General features: G+C 52.9%; 1 protein-coding gene across 1 annotated transcript in view; it reads right to left on the bottom strand.

Annotated features, from left to right (window-relative positions):
- Positions 1–17,727, bottom strand: part of Znf423 (zinc finger protein 423) — a 314,481-nt gene extending 296,754 nt beyond the window's left edge. The window contains exon 1 of the mRNA XM_047529580.1: positions 17,370–17,727. Coding sequence (XP_047385536.1) covers positions 17,370–17,409 — 40 coding nt within the window. The 5' untranslated portion in view covers positions 17,410–17,727. The remainder of the gene's footprint in view (positions 1–17,369) is intronic.
- Between the last annotated feature and the right edge of the window lie 5,971 nt (positions 17,728–23,698).

Here is a 23,698-nt window from a genome sequence, read left to right as displayed (position 1 = left end):
CTCAGTCTAGAAAACCAGGCTCAGGGACTTGGGAGACAGTAATGGGACATCAGCAGCTCCTTTCCACCTCCAGCCCTAACACTGGGGGTGAGGTGGCAGGCCATGGTAAATTGCCCATGGGATCCAGAGACCTGGGAAATGAACATCCCAACTGATAGCTGGTCACAAGCCCTGCTGCAGGTGCAGCGGGACAAGGCTGCTGGCTTCTGTGGCCCTCCCCTCCTCATTTGACAAACAAGGAAGGACCCCACCACCTACTTGGAGGTACCAACAAGAACCTCTAGAAACACAATTCACAGAAGTTATACAAACCTTAAGGGTCAAAGTTCAAGGTCTGGATGGCCTGCCCTGAGGACTCCCCAGACAGACCTTATGTGCACGCACCACAGGCCACCCTCAGTGCCATCCATGCCAGGCACTCTACACTGTCCTGCCCTGCCTCTCCTTTATCTGTGCTCCAATCCTCTCAGGAGAGCCAGTCAGCACTTGTCCCTGCCCTTCCAGACATCCGTGCCCAAAATTTCCCAGATTTTGTCCCTTCAGGTCCTCACAGGCAGGGGCCACAGCCTTTTCTTCTCCTTCCTTCTTCACTCCGGGCTGGGTTGGAGGCAGGACCAGGCAACCCTGGGGAAGGCGCTCAGAGCCAGAGGGGACTATCCACCTTCCTCAGCAGCAACCTCTCTTCATCCCACACCAGCTGTCATGTCACCTCCTCTGCAATGTCCTCCCGGAGGACCCTGTCTAAGTCAGATAAGCAGAGCAGTCTCTCAGCAAGAAATTACCTATTGGTGGAACTGTTTACTCTTTACTGGGGTCTCACTGCCACATACCCCACCCCCATCGACTGTCTGCTCCCCCAAGGTAGAGACCCCACAACAGCAAAAGACCTGGCCCAGACTCAGAATATCCACCAGAGGATATACTCAGGAATGAACCTGTGCATGAATTTTAAATGGCAAATCCGGAATGATGACTGCGATCTGCTTGCTAACCTTCTGTAATTTCTTGGACATGTGCAAATGCACTCCACACGGCCCCCAAGCCCAGATGCCCAGCCCATCCATCCATACGTGGCTGGACACCCTGCAGGGAGAGCACGGTTCTGGAGTCAGAGGCCTACATTCAGATCCTATCTGGTCCTACCTGTGGTGCACCGGGCGATTTATTTTAAACTCCCTGTGCCTCAGTTTCCTCATGTGTAAAACGGGGGATAAACATGGCCTTCCTCATAGTTACTGTGCAGCGTGAATGAATGAAGTGCTGAGAACGGTCCGCAGCACCTGGGAAGTGCATTTGTTTTTATTATTACGTACTCAGAAGGCCAGTGCTGCCGCGCCGGCCCTCCTTTAGCCCCGCCCCAGAGCTGAGGACCAATCAGTGCTCAGGGACCCCACGGCTCCCCCAAGGCGCACATCTGGCCAGCGGGGGCGTCAGCCCACCCACCGGCCGGCACCCGGCACCCGGCTGTGGGTGAGACGCCGCGGCCGCCGGCGCCCCTCAGCTCGGGCCCGGGACTCAGCAGTCCTGGGGGCGCCAGACTCCGAGGGGCGGGCGGCCCGCGGCGCAGAACAAGCCGGGCCCCACCCGGCCAGCGCGAGCGAGCGGCGCAGCCTGCGCCTTCCCAGCCAGACCCCTGCCGCGGCCGCTTTGTGCCCAAACCTGGCCCTGAGTTATTGCGCCGCAGCCATGGAGCCCTCCCGCGAGGGGGGCGGCCCGACGCGTTCCCAGGACGGCGGCCTCAAAGGGGTCCCGGGGCCGCCCCCGCGGGCTGGGCAGACAAGGGCCCAGGAGGGGCCGCGTTCCCAAGCGCCGGCCCGGGTCGTAGGGCGGGAAGAGTCTCCAGGCCCCCTCCCCTGCTTTACCCGCCCCAGTCCCATCCCACCCGGCCCCCGCCACTCCTACCCAACTGCCTCCTCCACCCCACCCTGGATCTCTTCCCCTCCAACCCTCGCCCCTCCCCCTCCCCCACCGCTTCTCCATCCCCTTCCTCCCATCCCGCTCTCCCCCTTCATCTCTCAGGACCCAAACCCTACGGGGCAACTCTGCACAGACTCCAGGAGGTCGCAAGTGGCCCCAGGTCCCACCTCCCGTAGAAATCACTGTTGTCCCCAAGACGGAGGCGCTTCCCCCCACACCACCAGCCTCGGGTCACAGCCTGGCTTGGAAAAGGGTTGGATTCTGGGCCGGGCCTCTGCGGGAACGGGCTGGGGAGCCTCTTGGCCTCATTTCCCCATCTGTCAGATGGGGGTTGGGGGGAATGCAAGTCCAGTGCCAGGCGCTGGGGACATGGCATGGCAAGGCGCTTGGCCGGGTGTGTGCACAGCCCGCAGGCCCAGGGAGGGGTCATCCTGAGTCCTTTCACCGTGAGGGTTACATAGAGATAGGCCAGGGGCAGGGAAAGTGGGCAAGCCACTGAGGTTCCTAGGACAAGATCAGGACCCAGAAGCACCCTGGGTGCTGCAACAGTCCTGTTTAACTGACTCAGAACCTGGGGAAGCCTCTCTCTGGTTCCTGGACTGCACCAGAAAAAACAAGAGGGGACTGAGTTGACAGCAGGTGCTCCCAGAACGTGGGGCAAGGTTCAGAGAACCCCCATGCCCCCCACAACCTCCCAGCCTCTCCGAAGCATCAACTGCAAAGACTTTCAGGTCCCCAGCTCCTCTCAGGAACTCCCCTGTCCTCAAGTGTCACCTCCAGGATGGCCCTAACCAGATAACCTCCCCCACCATTTCCTGCCTATTCCAGGATTTGCTTTCCAGGATTACAGGACCCATATACTTGTTGATGGCCCGTCGCTTCTACTAGAATACAGTTCTATCTACTCACCTTTGGAGCCTCAGCACCTTGAGCATACCTGGCACATAACAGGTGCTCAGTAAACACTTGGGCTGAACGAATGAACAAATGAACAGCCGATAAACCATATCAATCCTAAAAGCCTTGAAACCCAAACTGTGCCCAAGATAAGAGCATTCCACAAGTGATCTAATAAGTCTGGAAATCACAAACTATGAAAAACATCTAAGAATCCCACATTAGCATTTTAAAGGCTCAGAGAAGCTCTAAAGGTCTTAAAAATTTTTTAACTGTTTAATCCAGCATTTTCCAAATGCATTTGGCCATAGAAAACACTTTTTCTCCACTCTCATGACCACAACTTTATAAATGGATAACTAATTCTTAGAAGAAAGAACTTGCTTCTTTCTAGCACGGTGCTTGGCACACTGAAGATGCTCCAATTATTTGAATGAATGGATATAAAGTAAATTCACCATGTGCACTCTCTCTGCCCTTGTACTGAGATTCTGAACCAGGCATCATTCACATGCGCATGTGCACTGACTCATGCACACGTGTGTAGATGCACACATGAGGGCACATGAACACACTAGCATAAACACATGCAAGTCTGCATACCCACCGGCACACAGACTCCTGCAACCCATTCTGGGGCGTAGGCCTGCCCTCCCACACTGCCCCTTTCCCTGTGCCTGACCAGTGAAGCTCCTGAGAAGGGCAGCAGTCCTCTGGTGGGTGAGAGGATGGACATGAGGCGGGATGCACAACCTGGCATCTCCAAGAAGGCTAGGTGTCACCCAGCAGGTGACAGATTAAAAGCTTAGGGGTTTTTGTTTGTTTGTTTCCCTACCCATTATCTCCAGTGCTGCATTTTGAGAATAAAGGTACAGATGAGAGAGAATGGTAGAGTCAGGATGCTCTGGAGTGAGATCCCACCCCAAGCAAATAACCAGCCCTCCTCCACACAGCTACCTCAGCTTACAAAGCTCTTTCTTTCCTAAGATTTCTGTTTATATTTGGAAACATGGATTGAGCTCAGGGGTGCTTAACCACTGAGCCATATCCCCAACCCTTTATATTTTTTTTTTTTATTTTTTATTCTTGCTGAGTTGCGTACGGCCTCCTCGATAAGTTGCTGAGGCTGGCTTTGAACTTGCGATCCTCCTGCTTCAGCCTCCCTAGTCCCTGGGATGACAGTCATGTGCCACCGACCTCAAGCTCCGTTGAGTCATCCTCACACTTCCCCTGGGAGGGAGGAAACGAACTGCCCCACACTCCAGAAGCTTAGGGAGGTCCCAGGCTGTCCCCAGAGTAGGTCATAGCCTGGGTCAGTGGCAGCAGCAAGCTCCCCTTGCACATCCTTGCCCTTCCCCCAGGTACAATTCTGCCACAAGGTCACTGTGTGACCTTGGATATCTGACTTGCATCTCTCTGGGCAAGTCTGACCCTCCAAATTGAGAGGGTTCTCCAAGGTCCATTATTGCTCATGAAAAAGAAAGTCTGAGGGCGGGGATGTGGCTCAGTAGTAGAGCACTTGCCTAGCATGTGGGAGGCACTGGGTTCCAGTCTCAGCACGACATACAAATAAATTAATTAAATAAAGGTCCATCCACAACTAAAAAAAGTCTTTTAAAAAAAGAAAGCCTGAGGCACCTAAGCTGTCAATTAGTGCCAAGATTAAATGAGACCCTGCCTGTGAAGTACATAGCCTAGCACCTGTATACAAGAGCTGCTCTTTTGATGTTAGGTTCTCCTGGTGGTCTGATTCCACCCTTCAGGTCCAAATAAAATGCTATCCCTATGCTTTAATTGATTCCCCCAGTCAAAAAGAATCTCCCCGCCCCTCCCCCAGCCCTAAGCCTGAACACTACATTTCCAGTGGTCAAGGCTTGGGACCCTTCCCAGTGCATGGGCTCCCTGAGCACATGGCTTCCACTTGATTCTCAAGTATTTTCCTGGGAGTCCAGGGTAAGTCTCAGCTGAATAAGAAGCTCTGGATTTAGATGGAAGAATAGATGTATGGAAGGGAGGAAGGGAGAGAGAGGAAGAGACGTGACTGAAAGACTCGCTGAAGGCAAGAGATGCCTACATCCCTACCCAGGGCAGCAAGCCTGCAGAGAACTCAAAGTGGTCTATAAAGAAGAAAAACAGTCAGCTTTGCTAATAATAATAATAAAGGAAGTGCAAATAAAAAACGTGTGCAATTGCTTGCTTGCCTGATTGGCAAAAAGAAAAAAAGTGGGGTGGAATGGGGAGGATGACAAAAACAAAGAGAAAAAAGAAACATCCTATATGGGCAAGGACTCAGGAACGTGCCCTGACCTGTGCCCTGTGGTTGAAGGGTACGCTGGTGCAGCCTTTGCATAAGGCAACTTGGAAAGATCCACCAAATTTTTGGAGTGATAACCTTAGACTCAATAATTCCACCTCTAGGAGTCTAGCCTGAGAAACACTCAACAAGAACACAAAAGTGTCTACCTGAGAGTGCTCACTGCACTGCTGTCACCAACAGCAAAGCACTGGAAGCAATCACACGTCCACCGCTAGAGCTCTGGAGGGCTGAGGATGTAGCTCAGTGGTAGAGTTCTTGCCTCGAGTTCAGAAGGTCCTGGGTTTGACCCTCAACACCATGAAAAGAATGATAATTCTGGTCCACCCACTCTAAAGAGCCCCTCTGGCTGTAACGTAGGGATGTGTGGTGCTAATTCCCCCACTAATAATCCTTAACCCTGGCTGCATATTCAAGTTTCCCTGGAAGTTTTCAAAGAAAAACTGACCTGGAACCCCATCCTCAAAGACTCCAGATGCTGGGCCCAGATCATGTTATTTATTTACTTATTTGTTTGTTTGTTATTTTTTTCAGTAGTTGTAGATGGACAGCATGCCTTTATTGTATTGGTTTATTTTTATGTGGTGCTGAGGATCGAACCCAGTGCCACATGCTAAGCAAACGCTCTGCCACTGAGCTACAGCCGCAGTCTGGTAAAGTTATTTTTTTAAGTGCCTAAAATGATACTAATTGTGCAGCCAAGACTGGATACTCTTTGCTACGTGTAAACATCAAATGAGAGACAGTGTAGTCAGGTGGCATGCACCAGCTATGTTGAAACTGAGGCGTCCAGGTGCGCACACATAGGTCTAGTGTAACCGCATCACTGAAAAGGCCAGGAGGGGCCTACCGAGGAGGACAGCGCTCATTGCTGGGAAGGCAGTGGGACTGGGTTTTTTAAGATGTGGATTTTTTTTTTTTTTTTTTAAGATTGGAACGTGGACAGCCGAAAGGCAGAACTCCACAGATGGACAGATGGGTGGGAAGCAGGGCTCACCCCAGGTGCCTTTATTCATGGCTGTCTCACCCAGCCCAGGGGCGGGACTGCTCCAGCCGCTCTGCTGTCCTTCACAGCCCCTGAGGTAGTTATAAATAAAGGTGGTGGTTACTGACTCAGGCTCTGGACCTAGATACGGCCTGCCCTCAAATCCCAGCTCCACTACTTCCAGCGGTGTGACCTTGAACAAGGGACTTCTGTGCCTCAGTCTGTGCACCTGTGAAACTGTGATAAATAAATCAGAGAGCTGCTGGGAGAATCTTGTGGAGGAACAGAGGAAGGGATGAAGACAGAGCCCCTTAGTGCCCCAAGAGCCAGGTCCCGACTGTCCCTCCACGTGTCCTCCCCAGGGATCAGGGCTGGTGGCTCTGGACGAGCATGTGTCCGACCCGGTCACACCTGGATTAGAGCAGCACCCAGGTAACCTACTTCAACAATACTTGGCAGAACCCCTGGAGCCAAAAGAGCCTGGAATACCACCAACTGGGACCAAAGATGCCCATCACCACCGACTCTGACTCTCAGACACCTGGAAAGCTAGACATCACTGTCAAGCCCTCTTCTCATCTCTTTCTCACCCCAAACCTTATAAAGGGCTAGGGAAGCAAGAGAGGACCCAGCTGTCCACAGCAGGATGCCCTACAGCAGCCAACTCAGATTTATCCATTGTGGCCCCATCACTGGAAAAAGTAACTTGAAAAGACCTAAAGATATCTCTCCAGCCTGCATTATTTTAAAACCCACATTGCTTGTGTTTGCCACTTCTTGTGTTCCAGAAATTAAAACCCCATACCACCTAAGACATGTAGTTGATCCAACTAGTTCCATTCCATTCCATAGATGGGGAAACTGAGACCCAGAGAGGAAACTATCTTACCCAAGATCATGGAACACACTGCCTCAACCCACACCCATCCCCCACAAGAGAAATAGAGCCACCTTGACCCTCGCCTTGGAGACAGAGTTGTTTGTTCGTTTTTACAGTACTAGGCATTATTGAATGCAGGGGTGGGCGCTTTACCACCTAGCTACATCCCCAACCCTTTTTATTTTTTTATTTTGAGACAGGATTTGCCTAAATGACTAAGGGTCTCGCTAAAATGCCAAGGCTGGCCTCAGATTTGCAATTCTCCTGCCTCAGACTCCTGAGTTGCTGGGATCACAGGTGTGCACCATTGTGCCCAGCTCTGAGTGGCAGGTTCCCTGCCAGCACTGCCCATTTCCTCCCTCCTACTTCCTTCTCCCAGCCCTAACCCTCACTGCCAGTGCTAGCCCTGGGACAAACTCTCCCTAAAAGATGAGGAGGGTCCTGACGGCCACTCAGTGGTGGCTGAACTACCCAGCACTGGCCAGCACCAAGCCAGCTAAGGATGCCCCATCTGACCCCCAAATCTCTGTGGCAGGATGGCCATAAGGTGCAGGATGGGAATTCATTGAGTCAAACATTCTGTTTTACTTTAATATAAAAATCTTATCTTGCTTTTATCATTTTTAAAAAGGAATGTTTTTCAAACCTCAATAAACAGTAGCTACAGTCTCACTGCGCAGAGCACCTGAGAAGCAAGAGACAACAGGCCACTCCCAACTCCAAGGGGCATGAGGGCTGGCAGCCTCGGTGTGGGGCAGGCCTCACCTCCTGAGCAGGCAAAAAACTGAAGGAAATGCGGAGGGCAGAAGAGACCCACGGAGAGTCACGCCGGCGGTGAACCCAAGTCCCGCTCAGGCCCAAGACACCCATGCGCTCACACGTTCACTTGCGAATTGGTTTAGTCACCATCTGACCATTCACTCACTCGTTCTCGTGCTCACCCACTCATATTTATTCCCTCAACAACTTATACCTTCACTCATTCAGTTAAGAAATCCTTCTTTAAACACAGCCATCCAGAGGCACAGGCTGGACCCTTGTCTACACCAAACATGAGGTCCTGGAGGCCCCCAGGCTGCCCTGCGCCAGGCAATGAGCTCTCCCGTGAGCCAGGCAGGACAGGATTTGCCAGTTCTCAACAGGGCTGCACTGGGAACTGGGGATCTGAGTTATTCTTTGTAGCCCCGAAGGTGGAACCAGTACCAATGCACCTAAATTGTGGGAGACAGATTGCAGATTGACATGTGAAATTAAAGCTAAAAATGCACAGGTGTGTCATAGAGGGAGCGAGCTCCCTGAGAACAGAAGTGTGCAAGTCCAGGCAGATGGAACCAAGGAGATCTCTCTCTCTCTCTCTCTCTCTCTCTCTCTCTCTCTCACACACACACACACACACACACACACACACACACAATCTGAATGAAGGAACTCCAAGATTCCTTTTCCATGGTTTTCAGGATTCTGAGAGATTCAAAGGCAAAAGTAGTAAAAACCTGAATCTTCCCAACATATGTGCCAGGGCTCCAGCTAACCACTGTCCCCCTAGGGGCGCAGGGCGTTTGCAGAGGCTGTCCTGGGCACCGAGAACATGTATAATGCTCACTGATCCCCAGAGAACCCAGCACTCTCTGCAGCCTCCACCTCAGGTGATGGGAGACTGTCTCTTTTTCCCATCTCCCTGCCACCAGCCTCCCAGCCTGCTCTCCTCCTTTGTCCTCTCCTGGGGAGCCCATGGAGCTGGTGATGGCCTCCCTCCTCCCCAGATTCAAACCTACAGCCCCACAGAGCTAAGGACAAAACTAAATCTCCTCTTCAGGAAGCAGGAATATACTGTATGCTGCTGGGGTTCCAAGGTCCCCAGCACCCAGGCCAGCGGGGCACAGATCCTTGCCTGCCACTGCCCCACTGCCGTGCCCAGGAATGCCCTGCTCCCTGACCAAGCCCAGATGGCCATCACTCTGCCCTCAGGCAGGTAAAATTTGGTGTAACAGGAGTTAGGTGAACAGTGTGTTTTATTTAATTAGGATCAACAGAAGAGATAAACCTCACAGCAGGACGGGGAACGGCAACGCTGCAAAAAATAATTCATGCCCAGGTAACGAAAGGGCAGATTTCAATTACAGGAAAATCGGCAGAAGAAAAAAAAGTCTTGCAGCACTTTTAAGGAGGCGGAGGAGGAGGCCACGTGAGGCAAAGCCCAGACCTACAGGCTCAAGATGGGGTCTCAAGGACCACAAATCGAGGCAGCTAGGCGGCCATTCCATAACAGCTCTTCCTCCCTTCTCCCCATCACAGACAAACCAGCCTAAGCACACAGGGCGGGGTGAGCCAGGGGTGCTGCCTGGGTCCTGGCAGGCAAGCGTGGGGGCCACAAGAGATCTCACCTACCAGGGCCACTAGGGAAGCTCACACCCAGCCGGGCTGGGTCTCCAGAAGAATGGTGTCCCCAAAGAGAGGAAGAAATGTTCTAATCCTGGGAACAGCCACCAGATCACTCGAAAACTCCTGTCCTTGCCCCTGGCACCCCAGCCCCACCAGCCCTGACGGGGCTACGCTCCTGCTCAGTCAGCGGTGGGCAGACCTGACTCACCTCTCAGACTGGGACAAGAAAAAGAACCACCAGCTTTTGAGATCCTGCTTCATCTTCTGTTCCAGTTTTTTCACATCTAACCTGGAAAACTGAAGTTCGAACTAATGGCCTTCCCCAACCCACCACCATGGTGGTGGTGATGGCTACACATCACCGTTAGGTACTTAAATACCACTTAAAAAAGGTTAAGATGGTAAATTTTATGTTATGCGATTTTACTCCCATTTTTTAAAAAGGGTGCTGGGAGGGATGCAAGTCCCTGCTCAGACCAGCCAGCTGAGCAGAGGTCTCTAGGATCCAGGCCCAGGAATCTGCGATTTTAAGCAGCTTTACCGCTCGCAGGAGTGACGGGCTGGGACCCGACGCATCTACAGGAAGCCACTCTGCCCCAGCCAAGGCTCCCTTTACCTACCCCAGCACAATGCTGTGAATTATCTCAGCAAATACGTCTCCAGCGACTGAACAGCCGCAACAATGAACTCTCCAAGTTTCAGAGCTCGAACAAAAAGATTTTTATTGACGCATTCTCCCTCCACAAGGAACCCCCAAGGAGCACAAGGAGTGCCACCCAGGCCCCCCACTCTCAGCTCCCAACCCCTGGCCTTAGGTGACACAGGCCGAGCGCCCCCATTATCCAGGAGAGGGCAATTGCTGTGAGATTAGTGAGCACATCCACAGAGCCCCATTTTATATCCCAATTCAGAAGATGACATGAACATCTGCTTTCACTTCAAGACATTAATTTTCAATTATTGGAGAAAAACAAAATTAGTCCTGACAAATTGCTGGCGAATACAGGCTCTTGTCTGGTGGTTCATAATAATAACTTCGGGGGCCCACAATTAGTGTCCTCGGACGGAGTTTCCTGATGGATCCCTGTCATCTGCAGTCTGCGGTGGTGGCGGCAGCGGCAGAGCATCTCCTTACACCCTGTTCTGTCAGGCAAGAGAGACATTTCCGCAAGCCACCGCTCCAGGTGACCACCTCTTCAGGTTAGGGAACTAAGGACTTTCAGTTTTTCTTTCTGGGGAAGGGAGGGATGGGGCAGATGGCAGGTAAATAAAAACATAGCTGGAACCATTTTCAGCTTTAGCAAGTCAAGGCTTTCTTCCCATTCAGTAGCAAGATTTCACACTTAGACTGGGATGGAAAGCCTTCCCCAGCCCAAGTGGGCCCAAAAAGGCAGACTGGAATCACCTGAGAAGAGCATCTTATAACTCGATTTGCCGTCTGCAGTGGGAGAATAGACTGCATGCTTCTCCTGTGACAAGCGGCCCACCGGTGACAAAAGGCCATTCAGGATCCTAAATCCCAACCTCTACAGCCCCAGCCTAAGGCTTACATCTTCTACAACAAAAAACTGCTTGCCAGGGTCCCATCTACCCAGGAACCTGGTTCAGCTCAGGTTACAGGCTCTAGAAAGAGAGAGGGAAAAAAAAGCAAGCTCCGAATTTGCCAACCTCAGTGACCCCAAATCCAAAGAACAACCCACTTGATAAGAGATTATCAACACTATAATCTCGTTGGATGGGTTTTTTATGTATCTTGGCTGCTGAAGTCACTATATCAATAAGAAGCCACTGAAATGTGAATGAGCAGAAGAATTCGGAGATAATGATGTGGCAATCTTTGAATTTGGATGGTCACAACTGAAACCAGAGTGTTTGCCTAGCTAACACGTTCAGACTCTTGGGGGTGAGGGGGTGCTGGCACATGGAAGGGGAGGTAACCAGAGGGAGGGAGGCAGGTTAAAAGAGAAAGGAAGAAAACAAAACAACAACAACAACACAAAATTATATCTTTAAGAAGAGAATGAAAGACATTGCTACTTCCAAAGTCAACTGGGTAACTGAGCTCCGACATTGTGTAATTGACTTTGCAAGTAGAACAACAGCAACGTAACAAAGAAAATGTCAGTGTTTTCACAGCACTAATCTATAACGCTGGGAGGCCCTCCCGCTGTCAGGCAGGGCTGACAATACAATAGCTTTCAAAGGGATATTACCATCATGCTTTTATTCCTGACATCAATCAAGACAAAGAGAATCCTTTTCACAAGACATTAAAAATCAAATCTTTGTACAAGAAGATAGGTAAAACAGCGTTCTCCTTAAAGACAGCCACGCGGAGCAATCAGCTAATTGGTGCTCCTTGAAAGCAGTAAAGTATTTTTATTTACTGAGTGTACAACCCCAGTCACTGGCTGCCACCCCATCCTGGCAGGTAAGCTATGAATCAAAAGTTTCCATCCGCATTTCCCCCACTCTCTTCACCCTGCCTGGCGCCCACAGCAGGCTGAGGGAGCTGACAGCCAGCGCTGAAAACTTCAAGTGGGATATGTAACCAATCCAAGCTTCACTAGTCCATTTTGGGGGCAAAACTACTCTGATGACAGACTAATATATCTATGCACAAAATGCCCTTGCAAGCCAACAGGAATTTGCAGAAATTGACAAACTAGCAAAACTGCCTATTGAGGTTTTCCCAGTTACCTATTATAACCAGACATTAAGAGTTATCCAAGGTACTCTTCTGTGTTAACTACCGTAGGCACGCCCTCAGATAGGAAGAAACCCTGACATCTATGCAAATGTTTTCAGGACATCAAGATAATATTCTTTGCAAACATCGGTATACCATGGACAAGGCTGGACTTACTTCATTCAGGGTCCAGGAAAAGCAAACACCTAAACCCACCCACCCACCTTGCAAAACAGATGGGGTCATCAGGAAATCTAGCCATCCACCACTAGATTACTTCAAGACAGTTAAGATGCCTGCATGCCATAAGTTCTTGACACTTAGGGAAAACTACAGGTGCCAGAGCAGGAAGTAAGGGAGAACTAATGTTCAAGAGAGCTTATAATCTACACGCTTTCCGAACCACTGAAGTATCCAGCCACCAGCCTTCCAAAGGATCCAAGATGATGGCTTTGACACCCAAAGGAGGTCACACCCACTCGGCTTGACAGAGCTACTGGTACAGGTTGCTTCAAGTCCTGGAGTGTTGTGAAGGAGGAGGGGAAGAGAGAAAGACACTCTGCTGGAAGCACCCAAAGTGTTCCGTACCTCTGATATCCAAGAGACCACATGCCAGAAGCATGCAACTGAGTCCAGTCACCCTGAGACAGACGTTACTCTACAAGCACCGGAGGCAGCAATGGCTGCTTTTACTTTTCAGACAGAAGTGAACGCTGTCGTGCCTTTTTAAACAGCGTTTGAACAACAGGCTCCCTTCATTTCATTGCAAAATGGGAAGAAATGTTAAAAGAAGAGGGAGCTGGTCCCAATGCTGTCTTGAAAATACACACTCTCCCACCACTGCCACCTAAATGAGCCTTTTCCAGAGCCAGGCAGCAAGTCTGCACCGCCGGCCTCAGTAGTGAGTTCCTTTCGTTTACACATCCAAATGAACAGTTAAGAGAAATCAATGCATCTAATTGCCAGACTATTAAATCCTACGTCAGGGGAAGAATTCCACAGCCACCAGCTTAAGAGTTGGCTACCGATATAGCAATTATTGCAACTTTGTATTAGATTGAACCAGATCCCCAGCCTTGCGTCTCCAGCCAGGAACGCTGTACTCAAAGATGCCGAGCTCCGAGCTCCGGTTTACTCCAGGAGTGGTTCCCCCTCCTCCTCCTCTGTTAACACGCTGTAGCATGCCACATTTGCCAGGGTTGGCGGGTTCTATGGAATTACTTTATGACTGTGAAGTCACCAGCATTTTGCACCTTTCATTATTAATGCACACTCGGCACCTTATGGTTAAACGTTTAGCAGGATTCTCCTGCCAGAGGCACATAGTTATCTTATTTTATTGCTTATTAAGTTTTTGTAAGGAAACAGGTGTAAGAATCTAAACAGCAATTACTAGACATAAAGGATGCTTTCTAGAATAAAACAGGCCCTTCCAAAGCTAAGAATAGGTAACTTAATTGGGGGGGGATTAAATATTAGGATTAAATGTCAGTTACCCCAATACACATAGAAAGCTAAGGAAGGTACAAAGGATTTGTTTTGCCCTTCCTGCAAGATCATGTACATTTAGCCAAACAAATGTCGACAATTTACACTTGTATGTGGTCTCAGCTGAATCAAGAAACCTGTAACCTCAGAACGCCTCTATTTATTACATCTCAATTATTTCCATGGAAACACTAGCAATGGTGAACTACACTGTTCCCAAGTCCCTAGACTACCAAATTCATAAGATGGACTTTGGAGGAGCTCTGAGCTGGCAGGAGAAGACAAAGAAGGGGAGGGAAAGGAAGAAAAGTCACTGGGGTAGTTTTGGATGTTGGGGTGGGGGGTATGTGGACACAGCCTGAATGCTAATTAATATTAAGAACTGTAATTAACAGGCAGTTGCTAGATGGAAAAAATAGTACAAATTATTCAAAAGTTTTAAACTGAGCCTGGGAAAAAAAAACGTATTCATTTTCCATAGAAATGAAGACGCTGTTGCGTGGATCTGAGGAAGTCAGCCATAGGGTAAAAGGAGACAGGTCTCCTTAATGTTGAGTGACAGAGTGAAGTGCGAGGTAATCGTTACCAAACCACCTGATATCATCAGCCGAAATAACATCAGTGAGCGAGATGAGAACAGCCTAGAGAATCAGGCCAAAATTATCAAAGGGAACAAATCATTGCAACTACCACACGGCACCACCAGGACTCAAAAAGGGGAAAGAGTATAGGAAAATCAGTCAGAAAATGCGACTTTTGTAACATTCGTGGATTCGTTGGTTTTTCTTTTCTTCCCTTTTTTTTAACAAAATCACAAGGCTTTTAAAACCAATGAGGCTATTCACCCCCTGCCCTACTATTCCAGCACCCTTCTCTATTTGCTGGGTGTCCTCCCTCCCTATGGTCTGGGTTTTCCAAAGAAGGACAAACATCCTGAGGAGACAAATGACCCCCACTCCAGAGGGAGGTTGTGTCCCCAAATGGGAAGTGAGCCCCCGGTGAGGCCTGTTTGATTTTCAAAGCAGTAATGTCTGTGCTTTCAGATCACACTTTCTGAGCATCCATTCAAAATTGTTACATTTCTATCTTTCCTTCCTGCTATGGGCTTTCACATTTCCAAGATCAATTACGAATTACCGGCAAGCGACTTCCACTGCAGAATGCACAGAGCTGGGAAAGTCCACAATGTCTCTACATTAGCCCTGACACACAGCAGTGGAGGCAAAATAAAATAAAATAAAATGTAAAAGGCACCACTGTTCCTTAAGAAGCACCTTCAAGCATCTTTAAAGGTGAGGACCTTGCCATTTCAAACACTTGGTGTGGAGCTGTCCACACTTAAGCACACACTTTTGAATATTGCTTGCAAGAAGGGGGGCAGTTCTTGAAGAGCAATAAATCCCTCACCTGCTGTAACTCTTATCTATTCAAATTATCTACTCTCTTAATTCCTCCCTTGATAAGTGGCCACATCTCCACCCTACTCACCCCAGTAAACTGAATAAAAGGCAAAATGGTGAGAGACAAAGGTTGTTGCTGCTTTTGGAAAATGTAAAGCTCCAGGGAGAATCAGGGGGCCTCAGACACCAAGGTTCTGCAGAAAGACTGAGTGGGTGATATGCACAACACTTATCAAAATGCCTTCACTGGTCTTTTCCCACTTAGCTGTCTTCCTCCCTCAATTCGCTTGAATTGTCGGCTACACATACACACGAATACATGTAGATTCATTAAAAATCATTTCAAGGCTCATTTCATGAAAGGCTAAAGACCAAATTTTGAGTCTTTTTCTGAGATCCACTGGATGGTTTAAGAATTTGGTTCAAGCAACTCTGAAACACCCACCCATCTGCTCACTGCAAACTGCTCTACCTTTCCTTTCTGTGGCTTGCCTTCTAAAATAAGGAGATCTGCAGATGCGGAATAAGGTTATAGGTAAGCAAGCTCTGGACGTTTCCAAAAAGTCTGCTCCTATATGTAACTTTAACTTGAAATCAACTGCCAGAGTCAAAGAAAACTCTTTTTACAACCAGAAGTTCCAATTCCAATCTCTTCTTCTTAAGTGGCTCTAGAAGGAGTGAGTAATGAGCCCCAGGAAGAAAAGAAATCAAATGTTACTTAAAGCTGTGGGTGCCCTTCTATTAGGCCAAAGATAAACATAGACCCTTCTTCCTTCTTCTGGAAGTCTCTCTTCTGGTTTCCTTGTCTCTGGATCAGAACACCCTTGGAATCCCCATTTCTGTAGGACAGATCAGGCTACTGCAGATTGAGACACTGGTCAAGGAGCAGAAGAAAGACCAACTTCTCCCAAAGCGTAATAGAGGTGAGACCCGCTGCTGAAAGTTTGGACTGAGCTGGTTTTCTTCTAAGATGACAGGGAGCGTCTCTTTGGGCCGGCTGCAGCCGGCTTTCCTGGGACTTCAGTAGGAGGGAGGTGGCTGGTGTATCACCCGCGTTGCCAGATTCAATCCCAACCACTCCAGCCAAGAGCAAGACTGGCAGGAAGAGAGCGGGGGCCCCAGCGCCTTCCCGCGCAGGCCTCCAGGAAATGAACTTTTCAGAGCAGAACTGGGCTGCAGCCAGAGGTCATCAGGGGAGTTGGGAGAGGACAAGGGCCTCAGGACTTCAAGGCTGCAGAGACACAGCCACTCTCATCCTGTTCCTCAGTGATCTCCCAGTGTGTCCTGGCGGCTAAGCACCCACCCGAGGGGCTGGAATTGGGACAAAGCAGCAGGCCAGGCCAGGAGAGGGCGGCCTGTTAGGGGAAAAGGGCAGGGGAGGAGCTCAGGCCCGCGCACTGCCTCTCCTCAGGGGCTCTGCTCTCCAGGGGCCTCCAGGAGCTTCCAGGAGCCTCCAGGAGCCTCCAGGAGCCGTGGGGCCTTCGGTGTAAATAGAAATCAAAGCATGGTGAAGGGGGATATTTGTGTGTGTGTGTGTGTGTGTGTGTGTGTGTGTGTGTACCTAGACATCTATATCTCCTCACAAACGTGCGCACCCTGGGGACTCGGGACAGGTAACTGGCCTGGGTGCTGAGGGTTCGTGTGCCGGAGGTGGGGTACCCGGCACACTGCGCTGAGGGGCGCTCATGACGGCCGCACCGCTCCCAGGGGGACCTGCGTCCCGCCGGCGCGGCGCAGACAATGAACTCCTGGCGAAGGCTCCCTGCCCGGTTGGCCTCGGTGGAGCAGGCAGGAAGTGCGGGGGCCCCGGCCGGGAGCGCGGCCTGGGCAGGGGGCGGGGAGGGGGCGCCGGGTGGCCGGGGCCCGGACGCCGCGCCTGAGCGCGCAAGGCAGCGCCGCCGCTCTCCACGTCCCGGGGCGACAAGGAGGGGGCTGGAGAAAGCCAGCGAGGCCGGGGGCCAGGGAGGGCGGCCTCGAAGCTGCCAGCCTCCCGGGCGCCCGTCCTCGCCGCCTCTTCCTTCCTCCCGCCGCCACCGAGATTCGCAATCCCCGCCAAGTCGGGCCCGCACCCCTTGATTGGCCACGCGGGCCCGGGGCCCGCAAGGAGGGAGCGGCGAGGGACCCTTGTAGGCGACCCCAGGCCCGGGTCCCCGGCGGGCTGTGGCGCCGGGCCCGGAGAGGGTCCGGGCGGGTAGGGTGTCCACGGCGAGCCCCCTCCACCGCCTCCGCCTCCCGCTCCTGGCTTCCTCCTCCCCCTCCTCTTCCTCCTCCTCCGCCTCCGCCTCCTCCGCCGCCTCCTCCACCTCCTCTCCGCTCGCTCGCGCGGGTCCCCGGCCGCCCGCCCGCTCGCCGGTCCCTCCTCCCTCGCTCCCTCCCTCCTCGCTCGCTCGCGCCTCCGCCGGGCCTCGCTCGCTCACCTTTCACCGAGCGCGGCTTCGCCTGCTTCCGCCTGGACATGTCCGGGGCTCCGGGCGCTCCGTCGCCCTCCGCGGCCGGCTCCCCCCGCCGCCCCCCGCCGCTCCGGGCAGCCCTTCTCCCCCTTCTCCTCCGCCTGCCTCTCGGAAACTTTTTTTTTTGCAGCCGGGTCGGCGGCTGCGGGGAGCGGACCGCAGGTCCGGGGCGGCCTCCCTGGGGGGGGCGGCCCGGGCCGGCCGAGGCCGCTCGGGGGCGGGGGGAGGCCCGGGGGGCACGCCGGGGCCCTGCCTGTTGCAATGCGGCAGCCGGGGGCTCCCGGTCCCAGCGGCGGTCCCAGCGGCGCGGGGAGTCCGGAGGCCACTCGGCCGAGCCGAGTTATGCAAAAAAAAAAAAAAAAAAAAAAAAAAAAAAAAAAAAAAAAGCCGCCCCCCTCCTCCTCCCCACCCCCCGCCGGCCCCCGGCCCCTGCGGCCCCCTCCCTCCCTCCCCCACCCCACCGCCACCCTCACCCTCCTCCTCCTTCTCCTCCTCCTCCGCCCCTTGCCGGATTTTTGTGCAAAGTTTGCAGGCGTCCGGCCACGCAGCCCGTTGCGGAGCTCACAATGAACCCATCTGAGGAGGGGGAACAGGGCTGGAGTCGAGAGGGTCTCAGGGGGGGAGGAGACCGGGAGGCGGTCGGGAGCGCGGGAGCTCAGTACCCCCCGGAAAAGGAAAAAAAGAAAAAAAGGGGGCTTCAAATTATCCCCTGCCGCACACACACACAAAAATAAATAAATATTAATGGCTCAAAAAAAAAAAAAAAATGCCCAAACGCCCGGTTTGGAGATTGTGATGGATGGGGAGGGGGTACCTCAACTCAGCCTACTTGGGGGTGGGGGCTCGAAACGGCCGTAGTGGCTCGGAAGCCGCGGCTCGGGGCCCCTGGCTCACGCCCCCTTCTCTGGCTCTCGGCTCGGTCCGGCGCCGGCCCCCCGGAGGAGGAAGGGGCGCGCGGGGGCGCTCAGGCGGCGGCGGGCAGGCGCGCCCGTGCCCCGGGCATCGCTCAGCCCGTGCGCCGGGCCGCCGCTGCCTGCCCTCGGGCTGCGGTGCTCAGCGCGCGGCGCGCAGCCGATCCCCAGGCCGGTGCCAAGTCGCCGGCCCCGCTAGCTGCCTCCATGGGCCAGGGGCTCCGAGAGGGGGGAGGCGGCGGCCGCGGTGGCGGAGGAGGAGGACGAGCAGGCGGCGGCGGCGGCCGGGCTCCCGTCCTCCCGGGCAGCGGCGGCGGCGGCTGCGCCCCGGCTCCTCCGCGCTCCAGCCGGCGCCGGCCCGCCCGCCAGCCTCCCTCGCGCTCCTGTCTTCTTTGTGGTCGCTGGCTCTCCTCCTCCCGATCCGGCTGCTGGGGCTGCACTGCAGAGACACATAATAAAGCCAGGCTTGGCTGGAAATGTAGCCGGGTCCCAGCAGGAGGATGTGAGGAGCGGAGTCCCGGCGGGGGAGCGCTCTGATCCCGTGGGGCGCCCCGCACTGCTCCGGCTCGGATCAGACGGAGAGAGGGCCAACAGCACCGAGCGATGGACAGCGCTGGAAATACAGCTCCGGCCGCCCGCAAAACCCGGACCGCGGCGACGGCGGCGGCGGCGGCAGGCACCGCGCGGGCGCGGGCGCCGCACCGGCTCGTGGGGCCCGGGCTCTGGCTGCACCGGGGGCGGGAGGAGGGAATAGAAGGCCCACGCAGGCTGTCAAGCTCACCCAGACGCATTAGCATTACAAACTGCAAAAACTGAGAGAACGGGGGAGCAAACTGGTTAGCTACCCTAGCATTGCCTCTTGTGCCCCACGCACTAGACTTATCCTCAGACCTAGCTTTTCCCTCTCAGTTGACTTTTGTCGATGGGCTAGTGTTCCAAGACCACCCATAACCCACATCCAACAAACTCTTAGACCACTGGGCTAGCCCCTACTCGCATTTGTAGGGTTCTTGCGCCTGACGCGCACTTCCGGGCAATGACTATAACACCTCATCTCCAACACACTGAAGTAGCACCCCTTCCCTCCGCGGTTTACAAAAAATAAACCAGTTTCTACTTTCCACAAAGTTTTGCCCCAGCCACCAGGGGGCGCTTCAAGTCCCTGTAGCTCTTGAACCAGTTGAGGCTCGGGTCTCCGAGCAGGTCCAGGAAGGGCACATACTTAAGCAAAGTCTTCCCGCGGAGGTTCCCCAAAACCATTACTTTGAAGCCTTCCTTCCCCCACCAGCTGCAGGCGGCCAGGTCCCGGGTTGAGGAAAGGCCCCCACATCGCCCCCCTCCCAGGCAAGTGGCGCCACCTTGGGCCGGCGCGCCTAGAGCCCGGAGAGCGGAGCGGGTGCGCGGCGCGGCGCTGGGGGTTATCAATCTCGCGGATCGATAAGTTGCCACTTGGAGAGGGGAGGGCTGTGTCCCCTCGGAGACGAGTTACCCAGGGCAACCTTTCACGGAAAAACCCGCTGCCCGCCGAGAGCAGCGCTGGGGCCAGCGCAGAAGCGGCGCCCGCCCCAAGCAGGGTGCCCGCACCCCGCAGTTCCCCCGCCTGCCGGCCAGCCGGGCCCGCGCCCCCTTCAGCTCGCTTCGCAGTCCCGCCGGGCCCTGCTCGCCAACCCCGTGCTGGGCTGATTGCCGAGGTAGATGCCACCCCCGCACCCCTGCGGCTAGGGAGAGCAGGCCGACGGATGCGGAGAAAGGCCTTAGGCAGGGGGGCCCGTGCGTGCGCGCCCAAGGCCGTCTCCGAGGTACAGTCGGGTGACAGAAGAAACGCAATGCCCAGGCAAACACGCTAACAGCAGAGACAGAGCGTGAGGATCCCCGGACTGACGAAGACAGAGTCATCCCCTAACTAGGACCTAGGCCCCAAGGGCCTCCCCTTCTCCGAGTTAGGACTGCCACCCTCGGCCACCGCCCTCCCCAGTTCGTGAGTCCGAGAGTGTCCAACATCCCGGAGGAGCCACGTCCTGCAGCCAGGGATGGCCAGGGTTAGGCTGGGAAGGGGTGCCAAGGGCCAAGGCGAGGGCAGAGTCCGCGAGGCGCCTGGGAAAGAGCCAGGAAGGAGGGGCCGAATCAGCCGCCCCTCCCACCCCCACCGGCGCCTGGGATCGAGGCCCACAGAGAGAAGCTGACAGGCGGCAGATGGCACACGCTGGGGGAGGGGGCAATTGGCCTCGGCTCTGGGGTGCCCCCGTCGCGGGCCCTCTCCTAGGGGGAGGGGGCGGAGAACAACCCCCAGCTCGCCCGCCCAGGCTCTCGGGGCTGGGGGCGGAGGGGGGGGGGTGGAAACTGCGGCTGGTGCCCAGCCTGGAGAGAGGGGGCAGACAAAAGGAGCGACGTGGGAATGGGACGTGTTGGACGAAAGGAGGGGGTCATCCGGCGGGAAGGGGTGCCAATGTCTCTGCCCTAAGGTAACCGCGGGAGTCTCAGAGGCCGGAGGTGGAGGTGACAGAATGGACGAGGCGGGGCGCGGGGCAATTGCGCGGGGGTAGGGGAGCAGGGACGACCAAGGACCTTTTGGAACTAATTCTCAAGGACGAGGGTCCTGGAGAAGCACACGAAGTTTTGGGGTTTTTTTGTTTTTGTTTTTGTTTTTGTTTTGTTTTGTTTTGTTTTGTTTTGTTTTTTGGACGAGTTACGCGCACCGCAGTCACGCACATTTGCGTTTGGACCCTCACCCCACCCCCACCCCAGACCTGTCTGCTGTGTCCCTGTTCAGCCTCAGTCTGGGTGCGGAGGGAACTCGACCTCCTCCTGCCTCATTCCGCCTGTTTCCTCTAAAGCTTGTTTCATTTTAAACTCCAGAAAAATGTTGTCGGAAAAATCTCAGAGCTGCAAAAAACCAGTAGTGTCCCCCTTACTACCTATCCCTTGCTGAGCCAGGATCAGTACCAGAAGGGTCTCGAGGACATTTGTTGAAGCCTGGACCGTGCTTCTCACCGACCTGGTGACTTTGTACCGGAAAGATCATCTTCAGGTGAGGTATTTTACACCCATCAGCCTACCCCTAGCGAAGAATCCAGGGTTTGGGGCCCCTCCTTTGGCCGGAGGTGGTGGTGCATGCCTGTTATTCCAGCAACTGAGGAGGCTGAGGCAGGAAGATCTCAAGTTTGAAGCAAGCCTGTGCAATTTATCAAGACCCTATCTCAAAATAAAAAAATGAAAAGGACTGTGTGTATAGCTCAGTGGTAGAGTGCCCCTGGGTTCAATCCACAGTGCCAATAATAATAATTACATCAACAATAACATTTTAAAGGCCCTTTCTAATCTCACCTTCATCTGCTTTAGATGGATCAAGCTTTAGCTGCCCCTGCCCTGCTCAGAGAAGTGGCTGGAGAAACCCAACATAAACTGTCCAAAGCCAACATCAGAAATGCAAGAGAAATTACAAACTGACTTTGAAAACAAAGAAGACCTTGCTCACATAAATGGATATCTTCCTTCAAAGTCCTCACGTGCCTGGAGGAGGAAGCCAAGGTGCTGCCATTCTCCCAAATGAATGCTCCTTGAGAATGTGTCCCTGAACGTGGAGCAAGTGAGGCTGCGTCTCTGAATTTCCAAGAAGAGGCAAGTGCATCATCCAGAGTGATCTGGAGAATGCAAGAGAGTCTGGTAAGCAACCAAAAAAAAAAAAAAAAACAGGACAAGAAAGTAAAATCTATGGTAGAGCTCCTTTTCTGATCTCTAAACTAGTATCCTGAAGAGTTCCCAGAGTCTTTTAAGAGATGCTTTGTAAGCTGTGCACAATAGTACATGCCTATAATCCCAGTTACCTGGGAAGCTGAGACAAGAGGACCATAAGTTCAAGGCAAACCTGGGCAACTTAGGGAGACCCTGTCTCAAAATAAAACATAAAGACTAACGATGTAGCTCTATGGTAGAGCATCCTATCTAACTGGTTCGAGTCCCAGTACCAGTTTTAAAAACACACACACACACACACCCAAAAAAATAAAATAATGCTTTGCAGTAAGTGACCAAGTGACCACCTATCTTCTCCCCACCTACATATCCCCACTTCTATGTGCACACACACATACACACTTATTTTAATGACAGCAAGTATATATGCAATCTGAAATTTGCAACTTTTGCTTACTGGTTTATTACTTGAAAGTCTCACTCTCTGTGGGGAAAACTCTCATCAGCCCTAAGAATCAGTCATTTTTAGGGAGGAAGATTTACAAGTTCCTCCATCCATTTGTTTATTCAACATTTATTTATTGATTGTGTGCCTACTATGTGCCAAGACTGAGGGTGCAACAATGAAGAAGGATCACAACTCTTCCCTGCTGGGGTTTCTTTTCTAGGGGGAGGAAAGAGGCTAACTTTAATAAAGGATCATGCAAATAATGATTTAAACAGTTTTGAACAAAACCCAAGAAGAAAAAAGATGGTATAAATGAAGCCAAAAAAATGAGGGTCACACTGTTGACTTGGCAAACATACTGAAGGAGGAGAAGGGAGGAGTCAAGGAAGAGGATAGTGTGTACAGTATGTGCAAAGGGCCTGAGGTGAGAGGAAGTTGTCATAGCTCAGGCAAAGGACCAAAGGCGGCCGTCATAGCCAAGCTTAGAAGCCAATCCCATCCACTTTCCAATCCATCCTCCTCATTGCCTCGCTGGAGAACCTCAAGCAAAGGGCTTTCTGTGTTTACACTTTCCCATCTACAAAATGGAATTACAGATAGCATAGACACCCTGGGGTTGTCCTGAGGATTTCATGTTAGTTAACACTGCCTGTCTGGCATAGAATGAGGTCCCGAGACAGCTGTTACCAGACCTTCACTTTCCTCCCTTCCTTTCCCATCTCTCACCTTCACCACCTCCAAGGTCAATGGCATTTATAGAAAGAGCCAATCACATAACTGTAAATTCCCTCCTTGCATTCAGACACTCCTGCATTGTGCGTACCCTTGAGATAGACCCACCCTTGCTCTGTAGAAGCTTGTTGCTTCAGGTCTACCAAGAAGACATTATGCTTTCTGTGCATGGATGCTTGAGAGTGAGCCCAGGGCCTCCACGTTGTGCGTTTTTGTTGCATTTTAATGATCCATCAATCTGTGGAATCCAAGTTTCCCTGGGCACTCCTGTCCTGGGGGCAGTGAGGAGTGATGGCCATGCGATCTGGTGGAATCTGTCAGGTAGCCAGGCACAACACGTGACTGTGGCCAGCAGCCACCCACCGGTATGGGGCGTGCCTGCTCTTTACCCGTGTGCCCATGCCTGCACAGCATTGAGGGCTTCTTTCCAGGAACTTGGTCTTGAGGATCGTTTTGTTGTTGTTATCGTTGTTGCTGTTTTCTTGGACTGGCATTTGAGCCCAGTGGCATTT

The sequence above is a fragment of the Sciurus carolinensis genome, chromosome 16 (genome assembly GCF_902686445.1).
Source record: "Sciurus carolinensis chromosome 16, mSciCar1.2, whole genome shotgun sequence".
Classification (NCBI taxonomy): domain Eukaryota; kingdom Metazoa; phylum Chordata; class Mammalia; order Rodentia; family Sciuridae; genus Sciurus; species Sciurus carolinensis.
This window is presented reverse-complemented; position numbering and strand designations above follow the sequence as displayed.